The following is a 24,437-nucleotide window of genomic DNA, read 5'->3' on the forward strand; positions in this document are numbered from 1 at the left end:
TACTGTGACCTTCAATTTAAGTATTTACAATTTAGTGACAGACACCTAGTCACTGAATCTGTCTGGTGGATACTAAACAGAGGAAATAAGACATATCAGTGCCGTTCTTGTATGAATCATTTATTCATCTAATAAATCTGTGTTTTTAACCTGCTGTGTCCTTCCTCTCTCTGAGGGTTTCCACACATTGTCTGTGCACTGTGTAACTGTCCTGGCACAAAAATATAATAAAAAAGTCTGAAAGTTGGTACTGTAGGTGTAGCAGCAAGCTTCATCACCCCTATTTTAGAAAAAGACAGACTTACACCACTATGGTTCGTCTGAGGCTCACACACACAAAAACAGGAGCTTTTTCAGCTCTGGCTAAAACATGGACCAGTACACATTTCCATTGCAAGGACCTGATGCATTATAGAAAACGATGGGCTGCTTTTACATGTGTCGTCAAACCACCAAAGTGGTGTAAAAGTGAATCAAACCAGAAAACATCTGGGCAGCCACTCACTACAGTAATTTGAAGTTTTCCCCTCTTCAGAACTCTTCATCACAAACTTTAATTTAGCTCTGACTGACATGCAACCTGTACACATCCAGCACCGCTTACACCTAAAGAGCACAAAAACCAATTTGATTTCCAAGTCTGCAGATATGATGCTGAGGGAAGTTCATCCACCAGTGTTTACTCTCAATAATCACACAGATGGGGCCAGCCAGGGATTGTAAAGGTAGGCTAACCCAGTCCCAGCAATTTCCCACAGGCTGCAGTCTGTTAGGTTTGTTTGCCGTCTCTTCAGGACTGTGGGTTTGTGTGTTGACAGCCTACCATCTGCTGCAGAGACAATCTAGATCTCATATACCTTCCCCGGTCTGTATTTACTCTGCTGTTAGGACTTTAAGTTTGGGATTAAAGATAACACACATGAGTGGGGCTGTGACAGAAAGAAAACATGACAAGAGTTATTTTAATAAAAATACTTTATTTAAACAAGAAGACGACATCTGACGACCATCACCTGAAATTCAGCCAAACAAGATAGAGAACATTGTGAAGAGAAGTTTTAGAGACTCCAAAATAGCACAGGTTTAGAGTCTACACTAATCAATACAATACAATACAATACAATAAGCCTCTGAAACAATGCGTGGTACTCAGTCTTTGAGACTACAATACGGTCCGGTTGTTTTTAAGTTCCAATTGTGCCACAATAACTTCTAATAAACTGCCCCCATTTTCTTTTGTTTTTCCCAAAGGATATTCCAGAATAAGGATACAAGTGGTTCTGCTGGGCCACAGTATCAAACCTTGGTATCTTGAATACTTAAAGTGTAAACACAAATGTAAAAGAAAACACCATTAAAATTATATTAGGGTTGTTCTATACATACAGATGACAAACACTATGACATACTGAAAAAAATAATACTCTTTTTATTGGTAACTTTTGGCACATCTAGTGTCTTACTCACCTGTTGGGTTCATCGCTGCTTTGGACCTCTCTTGGTATCTGTGCTGTCTTGTTTTGGCCTTGCAGATCGGGCAAATTGCTGTGGATTTCGATGTTAAGGCTGTTGGCATTTTCATTAAACAGGTAAAAGTTTACCCTCACATGATGTAGGATCTCGTTTTCAGGCAAGAACATGAATGGTCCCGTTACTAAATTCCTACAATAATAAATGTATTTTCAACAACTGTATAACTTTCTTTCTATAAAAATAATACATCAGGTGCACCACAGAAAATATACACCGAAACTGGCTTTCGGCACAGGTTGACAGACTGATCATTTATAAGCGCAGACTGATCATTTAAACTCATGTTTCACTCTCAGAGCTGTATGCAGCAGCTTTCAGCCACAGGGACCCTCTTCCCTGTGACACTGGCCACCTCATATGAACTCAAGGTCGCAGCTGTTTGCCCATAAATGCCAGAAGACAAAAATGGACCTTGTAAGACTTTGAGTCTCTTGCCTTCCTGAGGTTGGCTCACTTCGTCGGTGACAGCTACTGTCATTCACACAGATTGCTGAAATTGCTCATCCATGTGAGAGGTTAAAGAACAGGGGAGGGGCCGGATGTCTGAGGCTCTGTCACTGTACTGCTGTTTAAACTATATTTAGGAAAGAGAATCTTAACTGGGTCTTGCACAATGCAGAAAACACCTTCTGCTGGGACCTGCACAGTTGTCAAACCTGTTTTAATAAAATCTAAGAAATCCAGCCTCTGGTCTGATATCATTTTTCTGAAATAGCCATTTAATGTGTTTGCATTTATATAGTATTTTTTATTGGTAGTGTCAGAGTTCACCATTCCTGCACTGGTTTCAGATTGCCTACCTTCCTGTGAGAGATTGACAGGAAACGATGCATGCACACAATCTAGCAGTTTTATCTCATTGACACACAGTGTATCAAGACAAAGAGTGTTGTGCATCCAACATACAAAACCTAAAAATGTAAAAACCATCATAACCACCCTCCAGTTAGCAAAACACAGTCACATTTCAATACTCCAAACCACCTCTTAAATGGCTGTATGGTGACTAAACAACAATTCTATTTTAGTTTTGAACATAATCCAACACAGGAGTTGTTGGTGGATGAACTGCAGTCAGTGCTGCCACCTTGTCTACAGGCCAACACCTTCGAGTAACTTGCAGTGGAGACATTTCTGTTCATTCTTTAAACTCAAACACTCAATACGCCGTTGCCAAGCTAACTGGATATGGGGTGCACATTAAAACCCCATCGAAATCAATAGCCTTGTTCCATTAGACAACGGAGTTCAAAAGTCCATGTGCAGTTATGGTGTGAGATGAGGAAGAGCAGGTGGTGGTTCTGGGCTGCCAGAAATTAGTCCTCATCTTCCTGAAGGCACTGAGGGACAATGCCAACCACACATCTGTGAAGGGAAGTGTCCATTTAATAAAGCTAATAAAGCATGCCATTTTATGTATATTTAGTTATCTGCAATTCTGTGCAATGGCCAGTTCCAATTCTATTTTATCTCCATCACTTTTTCATCAGTATAATGTAAGTGCTAAAACTTGGTGGTAAGCATTTTCCGCGTAAGACAGATCTCTCAGAAATTCTGCCTTCTGCCTGTTTAATTACATCTTCTGATAATAAACAATATTTTTACCAGTAAAAGAAGTGATATTTATAAACATTTAGGTCTCCAACTATACAAACCAAATAATCAAACCCCACCAAATAAACATAAAACCTGGTTTTCCACCACTTCTCATAAACCCTCGTCCTTGTTTCATATTGTGAGAGGGAATGAAAGGATACGACGACGAGGGGTTTGTCATAAAGAACGTAGCCGTTGGTCTCCCGCAGGGCTTTCTCTGCACTCCGCTCACTGGGGAGTCCTACGAAGGCCTGGCCTTTCATCCGCCCCTCCTTCATTAACACAATGTCAAACCTGAGGGAAAATGTAAAGCGAGGCACATCATTATCACACTGAGTCAACATCATATTGTGGCTGTTCAGTGTGTGGAACCATATAACTCAAGTGCAAATTCAAACCAACTCAGAACATAAATTCAGAAGTGCAGTCCCCACCTAGAAAGCTCGGGCAGTGTGATGGTTGACAGACTACACCAAGATAATTTTCAAAATGTTGTTTTTGTGTGACTTGCGTCCACACTAGTGTTTCCAGGTAGTTTCAGTAGAGACTTATCCCCAGAGTAAAACAGCTGAACAGAAAATAAGCTTTATCTCTTCTTCTTCGCCTTCTTTTCACTAGGCTGTTTCTGTTGTTTCTAAATGGAACAAATATGAAAGAGTGATTAAATACTACCTGTTAACCAGCAGTCATTCACTGTTGGAGAAACAAAAAAACCTATGTTCCATGATCATAATGTTATCTGACTACATATACAGGTGAATGACAGCAGCTGTGATGTATATTCTGCTTATATTTACAATGGGATATTACAACAAATGTAAGATGCCACATAAAATCCTTGTTAACTTTGCTACCACACAGCCCCCAACCATCACTTTTATCAGCAAGAATAAAAGGTTTTGGAAAAGCACCATTTTGGTCTGGATGGAGGCTGGAACACAGAGGAAAATATACCCAGGTTAACATGGAGAGTTTAAAGATGCTCTCAAAGCTAATATTTAGATTTCATTGGGGAGAAATATAATTTTCCAGTACATTATAAGATATTATTACTGGACAAGAACAGTTTCGGCATTGTCAGGTAACATTAAATCTGGAAATTACTAAATCAAAAACTATTTTGCAACATCAGCGGTGGAACAGGCCAGAGCAATAAGCAATGCAGCAGGTCTGTTTTTGCCTGCAGATGTGAGAGGACACTCAACAGTTGAAAACAGGGACATAAGGCATGTGAAGAGCAATTAGGAGGTTCCATCACATTTTTCCATTTAGACTGCTTACTGACCATATATGAAGATTTCAGTGTATCAGCTTTTACAGCATGAATGGTGGGAATTGTGTGATGCATTATTGTTAAGTTGTATTTCTTAATATTTCTCTTTTTTTTTTTTTTCAATAAATTAAGCTAAATTTTGTCCTTCACATTTGCTTGTTTTCCATACTGTATCAAAAACCCTATTGAATCAGACATTTTGCATATCATTGCAACTCTTTACCAAACTGCTCTGTAAGGTCTGCTGTTGTGTTTGGGTGACATGAAAACCTGCAGATTTAGGGGTCAAGATAGGATACTTGAAATCACACAGAGGTTAGGATTTCTAAGAGCATTTTAAAAGTATTTACTTGCATAGCATGTTTAATGATAAAAACATTAACTGTAGGAACGCTTAAACAAAAAAAGCCACAATTTAGACGGGCATGCTGTTTCTCTGGGAGAGTTGCACCCTCTTCTTTATCACCTACACCTGAGTTCAGAGACTGGCCGTCTACTCAACATAAGCTTGGTTTGATGACTCAGGTGGAATATTCATTTGAAGTACTGCTTATGCACCAACATAACGTATCCCTCATGATCTCCGCGTCAGGTTGGATACTTATTAATATCACAACACACAGTCAGCATGAATTACTAACCCCTCTCAAGAGAAAGTGACAAATTGCTTATGTCGAAAATAGCTCAAGAAGGGAAGATAGGATGAAGTGACATGCAAACCATGTCAAGAAGTAAAGTCAAGATGCGACTGTGACTCTGTGACTGTGCTGTTTACATACATGTTTCTCTCGGCTTCTAACAAAGGGTCGATGTATCTCCCGTAGATGTACTTCAGTTCCTGGAAGACAAATATAAGGCATATCAAGGAAAAATGAAATGAATGCATTGTTGATGCTACTGTTTATGCAGAGAGCTCGGAGGATCTTGGGATTTACATCTCATTGCAAAATATAACTTTAACGTTTAATAAACAGAATTCTGATGACATATAATGAATTTAAGCAATAAATAAAAAACTCCAGAATAAGCATTATTTCCAGTAAACCAAACACACACACACACACACACACACACACACACACACACAAGTGGGTCAAATTCTATGAATGCACCTACTTTCTCTTCCACTTGCTTTGCAATATTCTTCACGTACAGTCTGCAGGTTGGCTCACCCGGTTCATAATTTTTAAACACAGACATCCTTTTCATCTCTGTTTTAAAGGAAAGAAGGAAAGAAAAAAAAGGAAAAAAAAACGTTGCATTTCAAAACCAGGTACAAAGGATCACAGAACTGCCTACAAGTCATTCCAACTCAGTATCATCCACTCAGTGTTTTATTTAAGACAGAGTGGACTGAAGAACCAGGCAAAGAGATGCACAGATGCCTTAAAGCAATAGTTATTCATCTCGGCCAGCCCATTCCTTTCAGCTGCTGTGTACTGTATTTGTGTGGAAAACATGCCTCAACAATGTGTGTCTGCGGAAGGAAGAACAAATACCAACACTGCACATAACTCTTGCTCACCAACAACACAACTGTGGTTGACTGAAATTGCAAATGTGGAGGTTTCATTATTCAGGGAAATTTGGATTTTCTCATGAACTGCTAGCTCGATGCTTCTCCAGGTTATTTTGATTGTTAGATTTACATTTTAGAAACATGACTCTAATGTGAACTCAGGTGGTGAAAGGTTTCAGAGATGGAATTTAAAAACCAAAGAACCAATTAAACTATTTTTTTTCACACATGTAATTGTAATTGCAAATACCTATTAATTCTTTTCTAACATGTAATAAATATTAATGGATGTGTAAATATTAATCATTGATTGTTGCACCTAAAAGATCTTTTAATGTTTGTATCACTGAAACTTTGACATGCTTAAACATGCAACCAAACTTTAAAGTTGGTATTGAAAACTTGTTAAACTTGTTAGCAAACAGTTGCTTAATTACATATCCAGCAGACTCCAAACGACATTAGCATTCATGTTAATTAATTCTGTTTCTGGTCACCTAAACAATCTAAATCGATTAATCCCTCTCCTTTTAGTCTTGTTTTAGTCGTCATCATCTCCTATTTGAATGCAAGACTGAAAATGCAAAGACAGGTTTTTATCTCGATCAGCCTTTCTCAGAGTCTGCAAGTAGATTTGTTAACACATCATCTTTGAAATTTTGTGTCCGGGTTACCTAACATAACAATTACAACAGGCAAGGTGCAACAACTTAATGCAGGTGGTTAAAAACTAAAACTCTGTACCAGCTTCTGCTACTGAGATAGTAGGCCCTATAGTTTCAATTAATTAATCGTTTTTGGGGATTTTTTTTGTGATGTCCATCTGCATGGAACCAGTTTCTTTTGAGGTTTATATTATTTGGCCTGTTAGTGGATATCAAGGAGGCTGAAACATTAACAGACACAGCAGATTCTGTGTCAAGACAAATGCTCCTGTTTGGTTTACATTTATTTCTCTCTGAACATGGTCTGTAGTAATAATCCATGACTGTTTTGAGGATTGGTGACACCACGGGTGACAGGTGGTCATTGCTTTGATGTTCTCCACTCAAAGTTGGGAAAATACTAATAAAGACACTGGAGATAGGCAGCAGCTGATTACCAACAGAATCTACCATTCTGAAAGACAAACGGCTATTCCCCATCTCTGCTCAGTCCTTATTGTGATTTTATATATCAGAAAGCTAATGCTGATGTTAAATGTTTAGTACCAGTTCTTCTTCCTCTGGGGGATCTATCACTTTCCCTTTTCAAGTCTGATGCCCCTCAGTGCTCACACTAACTGCCAAATGTTTCTAATATGCATTTCAAACAAACCACTGTTGCTGCTTCCATTCTTCTTACATCACTTCTACACCGAGGACAGGGAATAAGGATGTTACAGCTGTTTAAAGCGGAAAATGCAAAAAAGCATTTGCTTTCATGAAAAAGTGAACATTATCATGATAAGCTCTTCGGTAACCTGAAACTTGAAGTGTTTACTAACAGTGTTTATTCGTTTTGAAAACTTCTAAGATCTAGTTTTTTCGATTTTCCTGTCTCTGATCACCTGTTCATGCCCAGTTTTGTTCATGTTCAAGCCGAGGACCTGCCTTGCGGTGAGATGACAGTGCTAACCACTGAGCCATTGTGCTGTCCGTACAGGTTATACTTACCATCTCTTGAGAGACGTCCTTTCTCCAGCTCCTTTCTGGAGATGACGCCTGAGGTGAGATCCTGCTCGTTGTCGCTGTGCTCCTCTTGCTGTTGGGACTCCTGGGTGCTGGGGTAGAGCTTCCCAAAACCTTCAGCGACTTCCCTCTCATCAATGAGAGAGGGAGCAGCCTGCTTCTCATCCACTTCTGAGGGGTCATAGAACATGTTAAAGAACCAATTAGTAACACACCGAACACTATTCCCAGCAGTTATAATGCATTTTATTTTAAGTGCTGCTGAGCTAGCTTTAGTGGGAAATCAGCTGAGTTGCTTGATCAGGATGAGGACACTACCTCTGACACGAATACAGATGGAACTTTTCAAAGTTTCTAACAATAGCAGATGGTGAAATAATCATTTCCACAATGTTTATCCTCTTCAGTAAACAAAACAAGCTCAGGATGGTAGAGTGGAAGCAAATCCTCTTGGTCATAATTAGTTTAACACATTGATGTTTAACATTTCTAAACATGGAATCATTATAAACTGAGCTGCAAATGATGACTTCTTCATCAGTTTAATGGAATAAATACAGAAAAAAAGTGAGACTTGGCTGCAGCAATAATTGAAAGAAGATGGTCTCAAGAGTGAGCCATAAGCACAGACAGTCTATGTCAAATAAAGAACTGTAATCAAATCAAATACATCCCTATTTTACAAACACAAGTTTGAAAGGCAGTGAGAGGGATAACTCTGGCAGACTTTGAGGAGTGCATGCATGCGCACATACACGTCGTAGATGGAATTACTAAGAGCAGTGAGCCTGTACAAATCCGAGGAGGGAAAAAAAAGCTTGTCATTCACATAAGGTGTATGTGTGTGTGCACTGGAGCAAGAATTGTTGGGGAGCTTTTCTGATACACTCTCAGCAGAGAACTAGATCACTGCTTTCAAAATTATCCTCCTTCTTATCTGTCCCCCACCTCCCCTTTTCATTTAAATAGCTTGTTTATCGGATCCCACACCCCCACTTCCCCAAAACAAGACTAATCCAAAAAGCCACCTGTCATAGTTTATCTTTCCCCTGCCTTCAGGAAATCTTTTGTGTTTGACTTTGAGATCTATTTTACTGTTCAGGGGCTTGCCAGGGACTGAAGTTGTAGTTAGAGAGAAGGGAGATAAGGTGACCAGGGAACAGCACAGCTGACAAGTAACACAGGCTGTACCCCCAATGACATTTCCTCATACTGATAATGGTAAAACCTTTTTGGTGCAAGTTTCTGCTGTGATATGCTGCTGTGTAACACTCGGCTCTGACTTCACCCTGCTTGTGTCAATAGAACTATCAAACTACCTCCTGCTTCAACGTGACAATAAGCATGATTTATAATAACAACCAAGTTCTTAAAGTGGCAGAGAACTGTTTATATGGATTCCTCCATCATATTTGTAGATTATAGTATTGGTTTGATTTATTGTGACAGGCCAACTGTAAAAGTAGCATTTTTGTTATATCTGTCACTCAAAACAACTAAATTTGCTCCACAGACACATCTTGTTAGTGGCTGGCATGTTTGCAGATAGAGGGTGTTAGTATAACTTAGAATATATCTTGACAAAGACTGCACTGATCCTATATCTCATTGACACATTCAGTGCCCGTATTTATGAAGACAGATGCTGATGCAGATTGGTGCTTCAAAATTCCTCCTAGTAAAGTTAACCTCTGGCTAAAAATACTCCAGCCTCAGAGTGGAACTTGAGAATCCTTAATGAAGCTTCCTACAGTTATTTCTAATTAGGAGAGAGATTGCTCCTAGGAGAGAGCGTGACGTTGCTGTTTTACAACACTCAGTTGCAAAGTATAAATTAAGACCATTTGTATGCTCGAGATGCTCCTGACAGTAGTGGATTGGAACATCAGATAATGATGAAATTAAACAAGCAGAAAACAAACATTTTCTATTGTGTAGGCATTACATTAGGCCATTAGAGTGGCCATTTACTTTAGCTTGTAAGGAAACACTGGCCAGTAACTTGTAAGCCATATTTAATCACAATATTTTACAATGCCTATGATAGACTATGCCGCAATCGTGTATGAATTGCACAAGACTGTGGGCTGTGGAGCACCTCTCTCTCACTAAAAATAAGGAATGTTCTCTTCTAATGTCCAAAGAGGGAATTGTCACTTCCTGAACATCTTGTTTTTGCTGCCCTCCAGTGGTTTAAGTACAGGCATACTCCATAGCCCAGTGACATCACTGCTGGGTGTGGTCATAGGTTTAACAGAGCACACTTCTGACCACACCCTGTGTCCTTTTGGTGGGTAAAGTTATTTATTACTGTATTATAACCCAGTGTCAGAAAGTGATCAATACTTAGCAACAATACACATATTATGTATAAAATGTAGCTCCTCCATTGTTAATTCTTAGATAAAGAAATTATGGAATAAATAAATTAATGAACCCACCACTGCTTGAATGCAGCTTGTTTTTATAAAACAAAACAAAATAAGATAAAATAAAAATAAGAGTAAGCTGATGGTCAACAATTAGCTTTCTCCCCTCCAACAGAACAGGTCCCTGCCTCTCCAGGCATCTCCTACCAAGTTAGGATTAGCACTAAAATAATTGGTTGATTAATTATTTTGATAACTGCTTAATCCTTTAAGACTCAGTTCAAGTTAAATGCAAAACATTCTCCATTTAAAGCCTCTCCGAAGTTGAGTGGTTGCTTTCATCTGTTTTCTACCCCTATAAATTCACTGTAAACTTGGTTAAACAAAACAAGAAATTCAAAGGCATATACTTGGGCTATGGAAAATTTTGATGGGCCCTTTTCACTACCACGAAATAGTTCATGAAAAGAAAAAATAATCGAAAGGCTACATGATAAATAGACTAACAATCAATCGCAGGAAGTGAGTCAATGGGAGCCCTTACCTCTGCCGTCATCAGACTGTGCCACTGTACCTGGCCCTCTTCCTTCCACCATTGAGGCTACCTCTGGAACCGAAATGTGGAATTCAATTTTCTTTGGCCCGGCAGGGTGGGGCTGCTCAAATACATCAGAGGGCTGCAGCACTGGAGCACTAAGGACAGGAGAGACAATCAGCACTCCCCTCAACAGCAGCCTCTAAAGAGGAACCACAATAAACCTGGCTCCTGAGCGGCTTATGATTTGGGGATATCTTGTTCATGTCAACGGGAGATATTTCCCAGCCCACAAACTCGTGTTTGTGGCCAGGAGATACTGAGGTGTGTGTGTATTTATAGTTCAGAAACAGAGTTTGTGGTCCGTCATTAAGGGAGGGTGTGCGTGTTTGGTACTGAAACAATAAGTCTCAAAGTCACACAAGGCTGTCTTTATGAGGAAGACTTATTGTCTGGAGGTTTTTGTCCTCCTTTTTTAGCTGCCTATGAATGCTGTCTCAAGATGAGCAATGCGTGAGGACTGTGACATGCATGAGTGCCTTTGGTGTACCTCTGAGAGTCTGGTTTGGGAGCATAGAGTAGATCCTTGATCTTGGGCTTCTTTCTCTTTGAAGCTGTTTTTGGTCTCATGGGTCTCTTGCATGCTTGGTTGACCAGGCCTATCAGACGAACAATCCTGAAATAAAGCAAGCATGGGGTATAAGGGAAAAATTTCTACCATGGATGACAAAAAGAAAACTGCCCACTTGTTGGAATTTAAAAACATTTCCCTTCAAGCCATTTGTGTTTCCAACAACATTATTACTGATGAATGATACATGAACATGCTGGCTCAACTGGTAGTGGCTGTATGATGCAGATCAATATGAGAGTCAATTCCATTGCCTGGAGAAATATCTATACAGAGTTGAGTCCTCTCCACTGCGAGTGATAATCTGCTCCTTACCTCTCCTTGTCTTCGTCATCTCCACTCTCATACTCCGACTCTTCTTCACTGGACAGCTCCATCGCCTCCTCTGGTAAAGGGGGGAAGTCAGGAGGGAAGGGAGGGGGCATGGGGATGGGTGGCGCAGGTGGCAGGAGCTCAAACTAGAGCAAACAACACAAGATGGCTTACTTTACAAATACCTCTGCGTTCAAATGATTTCATGTGCGTCTTTCCCTAGTAAGCCCTGGACAAAACTGGGATTCACTTATGATCACAGTAGGGATGATTGATGTTATGCTATCTTGTTACGGATATGAACACTTCAAATAAGACACCAGAAAAGTGTAAAATATGGGACCTTTAATATGGTCATTTTACTCTCATGTAAAAAAAAAATGCATCTTCACCTTTTAAAAAAGTTGGAAGCAGAACATTTAATGATCAACTAATCAACCAGTCATTTCAGCTCTAACACTTCAGAATCGATTCATTTAAAATTCTGCAAGAAAACAAACTTGTCCAATTTCTTCCTTGAGTACTCAGGCTTGCCTTGAAAATGGAACAATAGTGCTCTACTCTTGAACCATCATTACACTTAGAATATATAGCTCTCATTTTTCAAACTCTCATTTTATAGAAGATGTATAATAAAATGGCAAAACACTGAATTGAAAAGCTTCATGTCCTTTGTAATGTAAGTGCCTTGCTTCCCAGCAACACTGATTTTTCAACGTGTTGTTTGAGCTTCACTGTGCAGAATGACCTATGTGCTGAGTTTGATACTAGAAGGCTGTTTTCACTTTGATCTGCTGAGGGTGGAAATTTTATCTGTTCGTGCTCATACAAGCAACATCTTGTGACATTACAACTAGTTTGGAAACCATTTATGATCCAACATGCAGCTTACACAGGTGTAAGAATGGACCTTTCAGGGAAGTAGTCAGTGTCAGACATCTTGTGTCCAGCAGTTAAACTTTTAGGTCGGAAAATATTTGTAAATTCATAGATTCTTATTTTTCAATGATCAATGAAGGAGTAAGTGCAATTTTAAGTAACTTAAATAATTAATTAATCATTTTTGTGGGGAAAAAACACATAATCCCAACGTACAGTATTCTCATGTGTCTTAAAACATGTCTGAAGTGGATTTTTTAATATGAAATACGGGCCATCTTATAACAACACAGGTCTTCTTGTTAAATGTCAAATAACCTCTGTCTAAACCATCTACAGACGACTCAGTCCATCAGCCTGCTCTTCATCATTCAACAGTCATCAATATGAGCTTACCATGGGTGGTCTGGCAGTGACTGGGCCAAATGGACATGGTAAATTCATCTTGTTCATCAGATGAAGTACCTGTGTAATTGAAGATATGAGTATTAGAACAGTGACAGTTGCATCTAGAAAGTCATACCTGGAGCAGGATGGAAGCTGGTAATATAAATATACTGCTGCTCTCTAACAGGCAGCCTGTAACCTGGACTCCATATGTAAAACAGATTGCAAGGCTTCTGCATTTTCATTTAAAATACCAGGATCAAGGTGAGATTGAGGCTGAAGTGAGATACCAGTGGTGAGGCTGAGCATAAATGTTTCTCTGCAACACACTAGCACCACCAAGATGCTATGACTGGAAGTAGCACTAATGAACATCCAGGCAGCGCGGCTCCCAGGGAAATGTTAAACCCATAACTCATGCCTCCCACTTATGGTTTATTATTAATACTTGGTTCCCAAATTGAAATTTAAAAGGCAAATGTTTGCTGTTTGATCTTTAAGAGGTTGGATGCAGTTCAAAAACCTCTGGGACACTTATTCCAGAATCGTATTTCCATTTTACAATATGAATCTGAAGGCTAGAAATCTGTCAAATTTGCATTTATTACACAAATTCCAACTTTCCAAAAAAGGCAACTAAGAATACAGGGGAAGATTGAAAAGACACACAACTAGAAATGCATACACACAATGACCAACATCTGCATATCAAAGACGTGCTGGTACTGGATGAAAAATAAAATGTTTTGCGAGAAGCAGCAGTTACTCACTTGAACATAAAACTTTGGCACACTCATGAGGGCATGCGTTATATTGGTCAGAATGCCATTAGAAGGTGGTGGGTATAAATATTTCAAAGTGGGATTCGATTGAAATTTCAACCTGTGGAAGAGAGAGAGTGAGAGAAAAGACAGAATTACTTAAAAGGAAACCCTGCAGCTGCAATTCGCTGCCTTAAATACAATACTCCCTTCACTTAACTCGCAAAATATGTCAAAATAACAGAGACTCATGAATATGTGGCCCAGCCGCTGAGCTTTAGCTAGGTAACTTATTCTTTATGACAAGCACTCAGCCAACAAAATGTAAAATCCAGCCATTAAGGGACATTGGGACCAGCTTGCCACGTCAGCACCATGGCCTGTCCACGTGTAATAGTAACTTTTATAAAGGCAAGAATCAGCACAGCATGAGAGAATAAATCTTAATCTACTCAGGCCTGGTAAGCAAAGACTTGGTGGTGGGGGTACAGAGTATATTATTTTGTCTGTTAGCTGCCAGCCCTGCTGAGACTGAAGTAATGCAATTAGTCAGAGTTCAGTTAGTTAAATGTTATCAATTTAATTTAATGTATGCTTCCTTTTTGATTTTATTTTGTAACTCTGGATTGGAGTCACGGCTGTCCAAAAAGCTGCATAATAATAATGGGAAATTTGTAATAAAAAATGAATAAATAAAGCAAATACAAGAATTTCCTTCTTTTTTTTTTTTTTTAACTGTCATGATATTGAATTGTGCCATAGTGCCATTCTCAGAGTATGTATCCAATTCAACATTCTGGTGTGAGAAATTACATTTTATATGGTACAGTGTTTAAAAATAAAATGTGCAGTTATGGTAATTATATCCCAGTCTGTCAGGCAGCTACTCCATTCTGTTTATCTAATCAATCTTCTTTATGATAATAATGATTGTTGAAATGATTTTTGCATGAATTTGATTATCTACCTTCTGCTTCACCTGTCAAATACTTAAATCACTGGATGAACTACATTCCTGTCCTATTATTCCTTTATTAACAAAGTCTCAGTTAATTTTCCAGAAACTTCATATGTTTTTACATCAAATTTTGTGATGTAAAATGATAGACTATAATAGAGGATTTCATCCATATCGCCGATCCACAAATAAGTTTCACTAGTAACACAAGCAGTGGCTCTGATTGAACTGCTTGCAGCTTCCATTGTTGGCTGCTTGCTGACAGCGATGCTGCATGACCTCAACAGATGGTTGGATACAGTAGCCGTGTTCCTGCAGTATCTCAGTGCAGTTTTTCAAAGTTTACACACTGCAGATTGAAACAACAAATCCCTTTTTTTCTTTCAGAGGCCAAAGATTTCCTCTTGCAGATCAATGGAGTGAAGTCTGCGTAATTTATAACTGATACATTAATGCAATGAGTTCTGGAGCTCATCAGCAACAGTGTTACAATTACACAGCATCATTGCTTTTTTTGTTCAATTCCAGATTATATTCTTGTCAGAATGAAATCGACGTCGCTGCAGTATTTCAGCAGAATTCTCAACTGCAATACACCATAAATAGAACAAAATACTTATTTGCATACACCTATATGAATCCCAATCAGGATATTTCATCTGCATTTATTCACATTAAGGGCTTCACATAAATAATCAGTTCAGTATAGATCCATGCTACAAATACATTATCAAGCAAACTGCAGCATATCAGGAGGTGGTCAACACAGCAAGAGAATAATACGGGCTCTATATATTGATCCATCATTTACCAAGTAACACATTTCCACACATAACATTGTATTAGGACATTAGATTGTATAACATTAGAACATGATGCTCTATAATATGAGGGGAGGGAGAGTGGGTTGCAGTATCTGCCGCAGCCTAGACTGTCAGTATTGAAGCAAGAGGTATCAAAGACCACCTGGTCCCACCAAATGGCAGGACAGACGGCATGTCAGATGATCAGTGGCGGCCTGACCATCTAATTGGACACAATGCTGTTGACTATTCTGACTGCAGCTCTCAGATTCTCATCCAGGTTAACTGTCAGCCGGCCTCTAGGCAGCCTCTCTACACAACTAAACTGACAGCACTTTGACCAGGTTTGGAAAGTATGTGTCACACGTGGATATTTAATAGGATGACGTAGTATTTGAGTGGGTAATGGCTTAGACCAGTGGTCACCAAGAGTGATAGGGAACCGCTTGTTACCAAACTTTGGAATGTAATTTAACCTCTATTTTTACCACACAAGGCGGGGCGAGAAGACATATTTAGATTTCTACAGAGTAATGCACTAGAGAATGACATAGTAACACACTGTTTGTATATAACTGATGTATAAAAGTGTCTAAATTTCTCAAACTGAGTGTGGGAAGTGATCTTACAGATTTATCAGGCAAAAAACAAAACAAACGTAGATAGCTTCACGCCTCATTTGAGAAATTAGGTTCAAATAAAAACATAAACCAAAATTTACAAATATCAAAACCAAATCTATACCAAAAACTGCATAATGACATATTCAACACTTACCCAAGGCTTGGTGCAACACCAGTCTCTATGAGAGGAATATTTGTCTGTTGGGTCTCCTGCTTCTTCTTCTCTTCTTTAACACGTTTACCACTGTAGAAAAAAAGAGAGAGAACTTGTTGAGCTCTGTTGTGCTTACATGATGTTCAGACTAGGGATGCTCATTTCGAATTTTTTTTACGCCCCATAGCCGACATTCGTTAACTGACAAAATTAAAATGTACTATTTAGAACAGACAAGTGTCTGTAAACAAAACACATATTGAATCCTCCAGCGCTGTGTATAACCAGCATAATAGCCTCTACTGCTTAGGAAAATATTATACAACTTATAAATAAATAAATAGCAAATAGTAGCCAGACTTTCTAATGAACAAAAACAGATTAACAAAAACAAAAACACATATTGAATCTTCAAGAGCCGAGAGCACAGTAACAAGAACCGCCTCCTCCTCCTCCTCCTCCGCTCTCAGCTGATAATGATCAGAAGCAGCCAACAGGTTAACAAAATGGAAACTTGCAGTTGCATTTTTCAGACCTCAAATAAAATAAACAGGCTTAGTCTACCTCAGTCCTCGTCATAGGACAGAAACATGTCCACATACTGTGCGGTTATTCTGGTACGCAGTCTGCAAGACCTACAGTGGTGAATACCCGCTAAGATGGTACTGATGTGCCATGATATTTTAACTGTTTAATTTATAGTATTAATCGGGTTTAATTCTTATTGTCGGTTAACGGCTAAGCAGTTAATTATGAACAACACAATTTCAGACCACTACGATAGGGACAAATGTTTGGCTCCAACAAACAGGGTTATGCGAGTTTAACAGCCCACATATTTAAGTGAAAAACTAATGAATCTGATTTTACAGTTTGTGCAGATCAACAGTTTCTTAATTCACATGATTCAAGCAACGTACCTGTCTGAGACTGGTGGATCCTTTAATACTGTCACATGATCTTGGCCTTTAGCAAACTCTGCAACTAGCGTATGATCAAGAATCTCCAACTGATGGAGCCTGGTAAGAGCCTGAAGGAGATGTAACACCATAAAGGGCAGATTAAGGGAAAATGACATCATGTCTACATTACAATGAGCTTCTTTCAAAAAGACTATACATACACGGCTTGCTGAAACTTTATCTAATTGCATACACTGTAGAAAAAAACTCACATTTGCTGCTGACTTCTCACTTCTAAAGGTTGCAAAGGCTGTATGTTTCTGTGGAAAGTGAAATTATTATGTTATAAACCTCAGAATGGACAGTAAATCCATCGAATTTCACAATGTAAAGATACTGACAAGGTGGCAGTGAAGCCCAACCTACCAGACGACCTGTGCTCGAGAAGACCCTGACTGATTCAGCTCCAAAATACTTCAGGAGGTCCTCCTTCTCGTCCTGGCTGAGCTCAGCTGGTAAGTGGCGGATGAGCAGTGTTTTACTGCAGTTTGTTTGGACCAGGTCCTCATTCTTGTCCATTTCACTGTGGGGCAGCAGACAATGTTACCTCTCACACTTAAGTGAATGCAGTGTTTCCTCTAGGATTTTTTTCAGCAGTGGGGGCATGCTATCCGGGGGGGCGGGGGGGGGGTAAGAGTCAGTGGCAAAGTTTGCACCCAGGCTCATCTCTCCGCTGCTGTGCTCTGCTCTCGTCCACTTTGTTTAACAACTCCTCCCTGTCTAATGTTACTTGTCTAATAAGATTACATTAAAAGTGTGAGTAACGTAACGCTAACAGCGTTATATAGTTTACACTCACATCACATCTGATTACAAGTGTGAACATTAAAATACTATTTTTTACCTACCCATCATCATTTACGAGTCAGTAAAAGGCTTATTATGCTACCTGACTAGCGTCTTCTTCATCTGTTGTCTTTCTCTTCTTAGAGAAGTATCTGAACAAGCTCATTTGAAAATGCAGTCAGCAGTTAATACATAATGACGTGTAGATATTAGCTTAAAGCTATCAATTAGTTTACCCAAGTCTACCTTTTCTCCGGTAATTCGCTGCCTTATTCCTCACGACTACACTTCTCTGACTCTCACCTGGTGCCTGACGTGATGTCACTTTCAAGGCCGCGCTCTCGCGAGTAATTAACTCCAATAGGATCCCCCAACCACCCCACTCCCTCCCTCCCTCCCCTCCACCCGCTGTTGCGCTCATCATCACACAGGCTGTGCTGTGAAGGTGGAGAGATGTGGTGGTGGTGCATTTGCGACAAATAAATAAATAAATAAATAAAAGAAATTTGAAGGCGTGGCGGCTATGATTTAGTAGTGGCGGGCCGCCACTGCTAAATGAATGTAGAGGAAACACTGGAATGTGTATACAAGTCAGTCTAAAACCATGGCCAACAACAGAATCCCATATAAATGCAGATAGGGTTGCAATTAATAATTATTTTCACTACCAATTAATCTGCTGATCATTTTCATCAATAGACGGTTCTTCATTTAGTCTATAAAATGCCAAAAAGTGGTGAAAAACAACCATCACAATAAGTGACCACACAATTTGTCCAGCCAACAGTACAAAGCCTCAAAATACTAAGCTTACTATCATACAGTATATGGCAAACAAGTTCTCTGAATCCTCATTTTTAAGAAACCTGTAGCAACAAATGTTTGCTATTTCTGCTTGGAGAATTCCTGAAATGATCATTTAATTCAACCCAAAATAGGTAAGCCTACTGATTGATCTACTAATCGATTAATTGACCAATGGTTGAAGTTCTATATGTGATGCTACGAAACGGTCAAGCAACAAATACTCTCACTGTGAACTGTTCTTAACACTGTGTCAGAGATGTGTTTATTATGCTGTACAGTGCCATGTATTTCTAACATAGTTTGTCGTCGATATAAACCATGTGGCAATGCTAATAGTATTAGTATTAAAAGTAAAGATGGAGGGTAAACCTGTTCCACTGTTAAACGAAGGCTCCCGAGTGAAACAACCAGCCCTGGTAATTTCTTCAATAGCCCCTGCCACGATCTGTCAGATTTGTATGTCTTCCGACAGGTGAGGCAGAGTTTAATATCCATTTCTTTGAATGAGGAACCGTAGTAAACTGGACTAGGCTAGCTCCAGCCTTAGCTCAGTGCTAGTCCTACACGTAAATTCATGACTTGTCTTAACTGTTTTATTCGTCTGTTGCCAGCTTTAGACTGAGCCAAGGCAAATCCGTTATATGCAGCTAGTAGTAGCAAACAAATAACTGTTTAAGCAAATATTAAAAGCTCAATTAATGTATTCAATATCATACCTCCCTCCGACAGCAGCAGCAGAAGCAGCCGGTAAACAAACACTGCCGCCCGCCTCTTCCTCTTCTAACAGAGTCAAACATCAACGAGCTTTACCGCCACCTGCTGGACTGGAGCAGAGAAGGTTTTATTTTTTTTATTTTTTTATTTTTTGGAGGTCGTTTTAGATTATTTACCAAAAATTACTGAACCCACATCTTTGTAACTCGGATCCTGCCTTTTGGATTCTGTAATCCAGGTAATATGTGAAAATAATGTTCACTTTTTCATAAAACCATGATAGCCACATTGCTTGTTGTGGCATGGATCCATGATTGGCTGCCATAGCGGTCATTTTAATTTCTGGCATAATCTAATTCCTTATTACACCATATCTCCTGATCTAAATATGATAACACAGAAAGCTTTGATGATGAAGGATTAAAATGGTACCATACATCATGAATTCCATGACATTGTGAGAAGGAAATTACAGTATCTGAGAACCGATAGGCTAGACCTTATCATACCAGGTCTGTTACATGAATGTTGTGTAGTTTTACAAGTGTATTCCTTTTGTTCATTGACCCTGACAATACAGTGGCTGCAAAGAGTAGAATGATATTCTATATGACCTTAAAAACTTTGCTTAAAAAGAAATTCGTCTAACACTAAGATTTACTTGAAAAGTTAATTAAATTCAGAAACAAATTGTTTATTCTTGCAGCCTTTCTTGCAACCACAAGAGTTAAAGAGTGGACTGACTTTCCTGTGGAAAAATTGACCACAGTCGTCTACAATGACTTGGGTCCAGCAACCCCAGTCTGTTGGAGATGGCATATTTGGCCTTTGGTAGAGCCACGAAGGCTTATGTTGCCATGTCATCCACATTGCAGATATCCCATGCTGTCATCTCGCTGCTGTTTGCAAATACAGATACTGTGCCGATGCCAGTGAAGGCAAAGAACACAGGTAGGGCCTTGAATTTTTTAGGACCTTGAGACTTGGCAATCTCATGGGAAGGTATCTGAAGGCCTTGCTAGTTCCAAAGTCACTCATCTCTGACACGTAATGGACCACAAATGTTGGTTATATATTGTCAACCTCTCATATGCTGTGATTTCCTTCTTACAACATCACTGAATTTACTATTCACCTGAACAGTTTATGATGTCATCATTGCAATCCTTGTCCATCAAAACGTAGACATCAGCTTTGCTGTGTTATCATATTTGGTTCAGGAGCTATCATGCAAAATACATAATTCAGTGAAGGCAGAAAGAAAATGGTCACCATGGCTGCCAAAAAGTATTTTTTCCAGGAACAGTTGACAGTTGATTTCAGCGTATTTAGAATCATGTGTCTTCATTGCACTCGAGTGGCCACAGTCAGGAACTGCAACACAGTGAATTGGTTAATTTTGCATCAGTGCAGATAATGAGTACTTACGAAATACAGAGACCGAACTGAAACAAACTGAAACAAACAGAAACCCACGGAATTCACCTTTACATTATTATGATAATTGTTCTCTAGTGGTCACAAGCTAAAACTCCATACTCTTTAGTGGGAATTATAGAGATGTTTGTGGTTATTATTAATAGTTTTTAGAGGTGTTAATGAAAGTATAACTTATAGTAATGTTAGTAATCTTTATATCATTTATAATGAACACTTTGAAATCAAGCAATATAAAGTCTGCACCATGTAATGTGTTCCAGTGAACAGCCTTACACACTGAAAGTTTAGTTATCACCAGCAGGTGTCAGTCTCATCATGTGAAATAACAGCTGCTGCACCAGTAATGGATCTGATATGTCAAACTACTGTATGTAGGTTAACAATTACTTTCAGTTTCCCCCTTTCAGCTACAATATATTGGTAAGCAAACAGTTATAATTTAACTTAGAGTATAGTAATATGTTTTAAGGCTGATTCAAAAATGTCCTCTATATTAACCTTCATTAGAAGTGAAAAAGGTTAGATTGTTCATTAGTAAGGATCACAAAATGCAAAATGTACCCCCTACAGCCCTGAGGTGATTTTCTGTGAGATAAATGCTAATCTATTAGAATCACAGGGAGGAAGTACCAGCTTGGGAAGACCTGTCCGTCTCCTGTCCAGCCTTATGAAGGCCTTCAGCTTCCCATACCCACCCCCGAGAAAATCTCCCCTACACTTCTCGAGATGCCTCCAAATTCCTGGCCAAATGAAGCCTTTTCTTTGAGGAACGACGCAAGGGCATTCCTCATCAGGGGGACACAATACCCCCTTTCACCGTGGCCTGGCTCTGAAATTTCACAGGTGATGGGAGGAACAGTGGACACTCAATCCACCTTCCTCCTTCCGACGTAATGCATCACACTTAGGGAGAGGAAAAGAGAGAGAGATGCTGATCAGGAATGTGGTGGCAAGGGAATAGCTGATATTTTCTGCCTGTAAAACTTTGGGGTTTGACAACTTTCATGACAAACATTATGTCTCCCAGTGACTGTACTAGATCTTATTTTTAATGAAATACCAGTCCCAGCCCACATAACAGAAGAGCTCAAAGAAAAGGAATTGGACAATGGAGGAAAGGAGATGAGTAAAAACTGAAACAGTCCAGAGTTACAAGTGGTAAAGACAGATGAAGGGCTGTTGCTGCCTCTGTAGGCGAGATTAGGTCATGTGAGAGTCAGAAAATAGCCTTTGGTCCTGTCAGCAAGATATTATAAAATACACAGCAATCACCGTGATGAATGTTGATGTTTGAATTTGCAGAGACATTTACATCAATTGGCTTTGGAGTCAGTGTCGTATTCAAGTCAGTGAGAGGAAAGATCAGCTTTGGAGAAAGGTTACCACACAATGCAAAGCACCCTCCATTCAAGTGGCAATCTGTGAGAATGTGAGGTATACTTATCTTTCACTTGAGTATACAGTGTACACAGGTATACATTTACTTTCTTTCCTAAATGTCTGTTGATAGTGCTCATTTTCTCAGAGGGGTTATTACCATCCCTGCAAACCACCATAACTAACCTGTTGCTCCATTGACTGAAAAAAAAATGGACCTACAGTATCATGTGTCACATCACTCCCAGGTTTCTGAAGACATTCATGCATGGTTTTTTCATTCATACCTTGACAGTTATTGACATCAGGAAAGCCAAATTTGGGCAGGTAAGGGTGGAGCCTGGATAAGAAGGAGGGGGGGAACAGATACGCAGCAACAAACATGCCTGAGTGTGAGAGTCCTGTTAATCCAGCTAAAAGGAGCTGAATATGTCTCAACAAATATGACCGAAAACAGAAATCACTTTTTCAGCTGAAGGTTTTGGAGTTCGTATCTACTGGCAATCAGTGGTATTGCGTCCTAATGGGATACTTCGAGATTATGTGGATTTTGCTTATTTACCCAGTTAGATGAGAAGATGAGCTGTAAATGACTCTTATGAGAGCACTGAGAGTGAACTAAAACAGAACTGCAGAATCAGGTGATAATTATCCATGGGTTTGTCACTATGAGTAATCACCTTCTCATTGTATGTTGTTATTTCATCATGTGTTACTGTAAAATTATTAATTGAAGCAGCTTTAAATGTAGGCTCCATTAAACTCTCCCAGAAGAAATGTCAATATAAACAATGAATGAATTATGTCAAACAAAAATTCAGGTTCATTAAAAAAAAGTCACAACTTTAGTACCAGAACCTAAAAGTTGGTTGAGGTATTTGGGCAGGAGGTGGTCTCTGGGAGAAATAATATGAAGTGACAATGACACAATGCCAGGGGAACTGGTTGTTCCAAATTGGAAGTAATGGAATGAAAAATAAGGAAAAACACCCAAGAAGAAAAACAACATTATAATCTTTCTTTGGTATGTGTTGAAGTGATGCTACTTTTATATTGATGGTAAGTTTCCAGACACAGTTTCCCACCTGTTTGCTCAAAATGGCTTTCTTAGAAATAAGGTCAACATTCAAAATTCTGCTCATGTATCTCTAGTTTTTCATCTCCTCTCTGAGGTTGTCCACAGAAATATTTTCCAGCTAGGTTCAAGCCTCAGATGAAAAAAATTGGCAACTCCACACATCCATTCCTGTTTGTGAGTTTGAGGGATTTACTAATAAAAAAAGAAACAACCCAAAAAATCCCTCCTAGGTTTGCAGCGTTTGACCTGAAGAATGAACCAATTTAAATAAACTTTTAATAAAAAAACTATATAAACACTTAATTAGGATCATTATTGTCAGGATCAGCCACAGTATGACTTATCTGGAAACAAAATTATATACACTGAATAATAGTTCACTGTATATGGAACAAAATATGTACAGTAGTCTTGCAAAGGGTTACAGAATCTGCACCTTCAACAGGGTTCTACAGTCCTGATCAACTCCCCATGGCCTCTGTTTTCTCTGACTGGGCACAGACGGAAGGCTAAAGCACCATAGACAGTAAACTCAGGTCATGTCCAGCCCCTGAGGCTTTAAATGGACTCTTTCATGGTCAGGGCAATGAATGGAAGAGCGAGGGCCTCTTTGGTAAGAAAGTGTGTATTTCCAGTGACCTGCATGGAAACTATATTGAAAAACTTAGGAACTCTTGAGCGTATCATGCCTCCATTGTACCTCTACAAATATGTCACAGACAAGACTCAGTTTATTTCACTGGAAACTGGTTTGAGTTTACTGGGACTCACAACTTTTAGTTTTAACGTTTTCTTCTCAACTATCATGTATTTTCTTAACAACCTCATCGGAAAAAAGAAATAAGATATAACCCCACTCATAACCCCTGTTGAAACCCCTGTTTTTACACTTCGGTTTTTGTAAGGTTTATTAGATAATAACAAGTTAATCAGTGACCTAAGCGGATTTTATCACCTTTACACATAACCAGACTAGCTGTTTCCTCCTGTTTCCAGGCTTTATGCTAAGCTAAGCTAGCTGGCTGCTGGCTCCAGCGTCATATTGAATGGGCAGAGGTGAAAGATATATCAGTCTTCTCATCTAACCCCCGAAAAGAAATAAGCACATTTCCCAAAATGTTGAGCTATTCCTTTAATAGCAGTAAGAGGCGGCAGTTGCCTCCCTTCCTCTTCCTGTCTGACTGTTTAACAGTGCATGTGTGAGTGTTTGACAAAGTCCATCTCTCGGATTGGTGTGGAATGCCAGTACATAGTGACTTGGGTTTCAAGT

General features: G+C 39.2%; 1 protein-coding gene across 2 annotated transcripts; it reads right to left on the reverse strand.

Moving 5' to 3' along the window:
- Window positions 1-957: 957 nt before the first annotated feature.
- rnpc3 (RNA-binding region (RNP1, RRM) containing 3) lies at window positions 958-19,328 on the reverse strand. 2 transcript variants are annotated; one of them, XM_023397938.2, is made up of 16 exons: window positions 19,275-19,328; window positions 17,332-17,488; window positions 17,178-17,225; window positions 16,924-17,033; window positions 16,004-16,093; window positions 13,475-13,586; window positions 12,714-12,782; window positions 11,442-11,584; window positions 11,046-11,171; window positions 10,505-10,653; window positions 7,577-7,762; window positions 5,519-5,613; window positions 5,182-5,240; window positions 3,291-3,423; window positions 1,468-1,545; window positions 958-1,013 (listed from the first exon to the last, which is right to left on the reverse strand). In XM_023397938.2, exons 2-15 carry the CDS (start codon window positions 17,482-17,484, stop codon window positions 1,477-1,479), a joined length of 1,542 nt encoding a protein of 513 aa, XP_023253706.1. In that variant the 5' UTR covers window positions 17,485-17,488; window positions 19,275-19,328; the 3' UTR covers window positions 958-1,013; window positions 1,468-1,476. The 2 variants fall into 2 exon arrangements, with proteins under 2 accessions (XP_023253706.1, XP_023253703.1); XM_023397935.2 differs by having other exon boundaries at window positions 958-1,318.
- Between the last annotated feature and the right edge of the window lie 5,109 nt (window positions 19,329-24,437).

The sequence above is a fragment of the Seriola lalandi genome, unplaced genomic scaffold (assembly GCF_002814215.2).
Source record: "Seriola lalandi dorsalis isolate HSWRI2012SDOR001 ecotype SW California unplaced genomic scaffold, Sedor1 jcf7180002054972, whole genome shotgun sequence".
In the NCBI taxonomy this organism is placed as follows: Eukaryota; Metazoa; Chordata; class Actinopteri; order Carangiformes; family Carangidae; genus Seriola; species Seriola lalandi.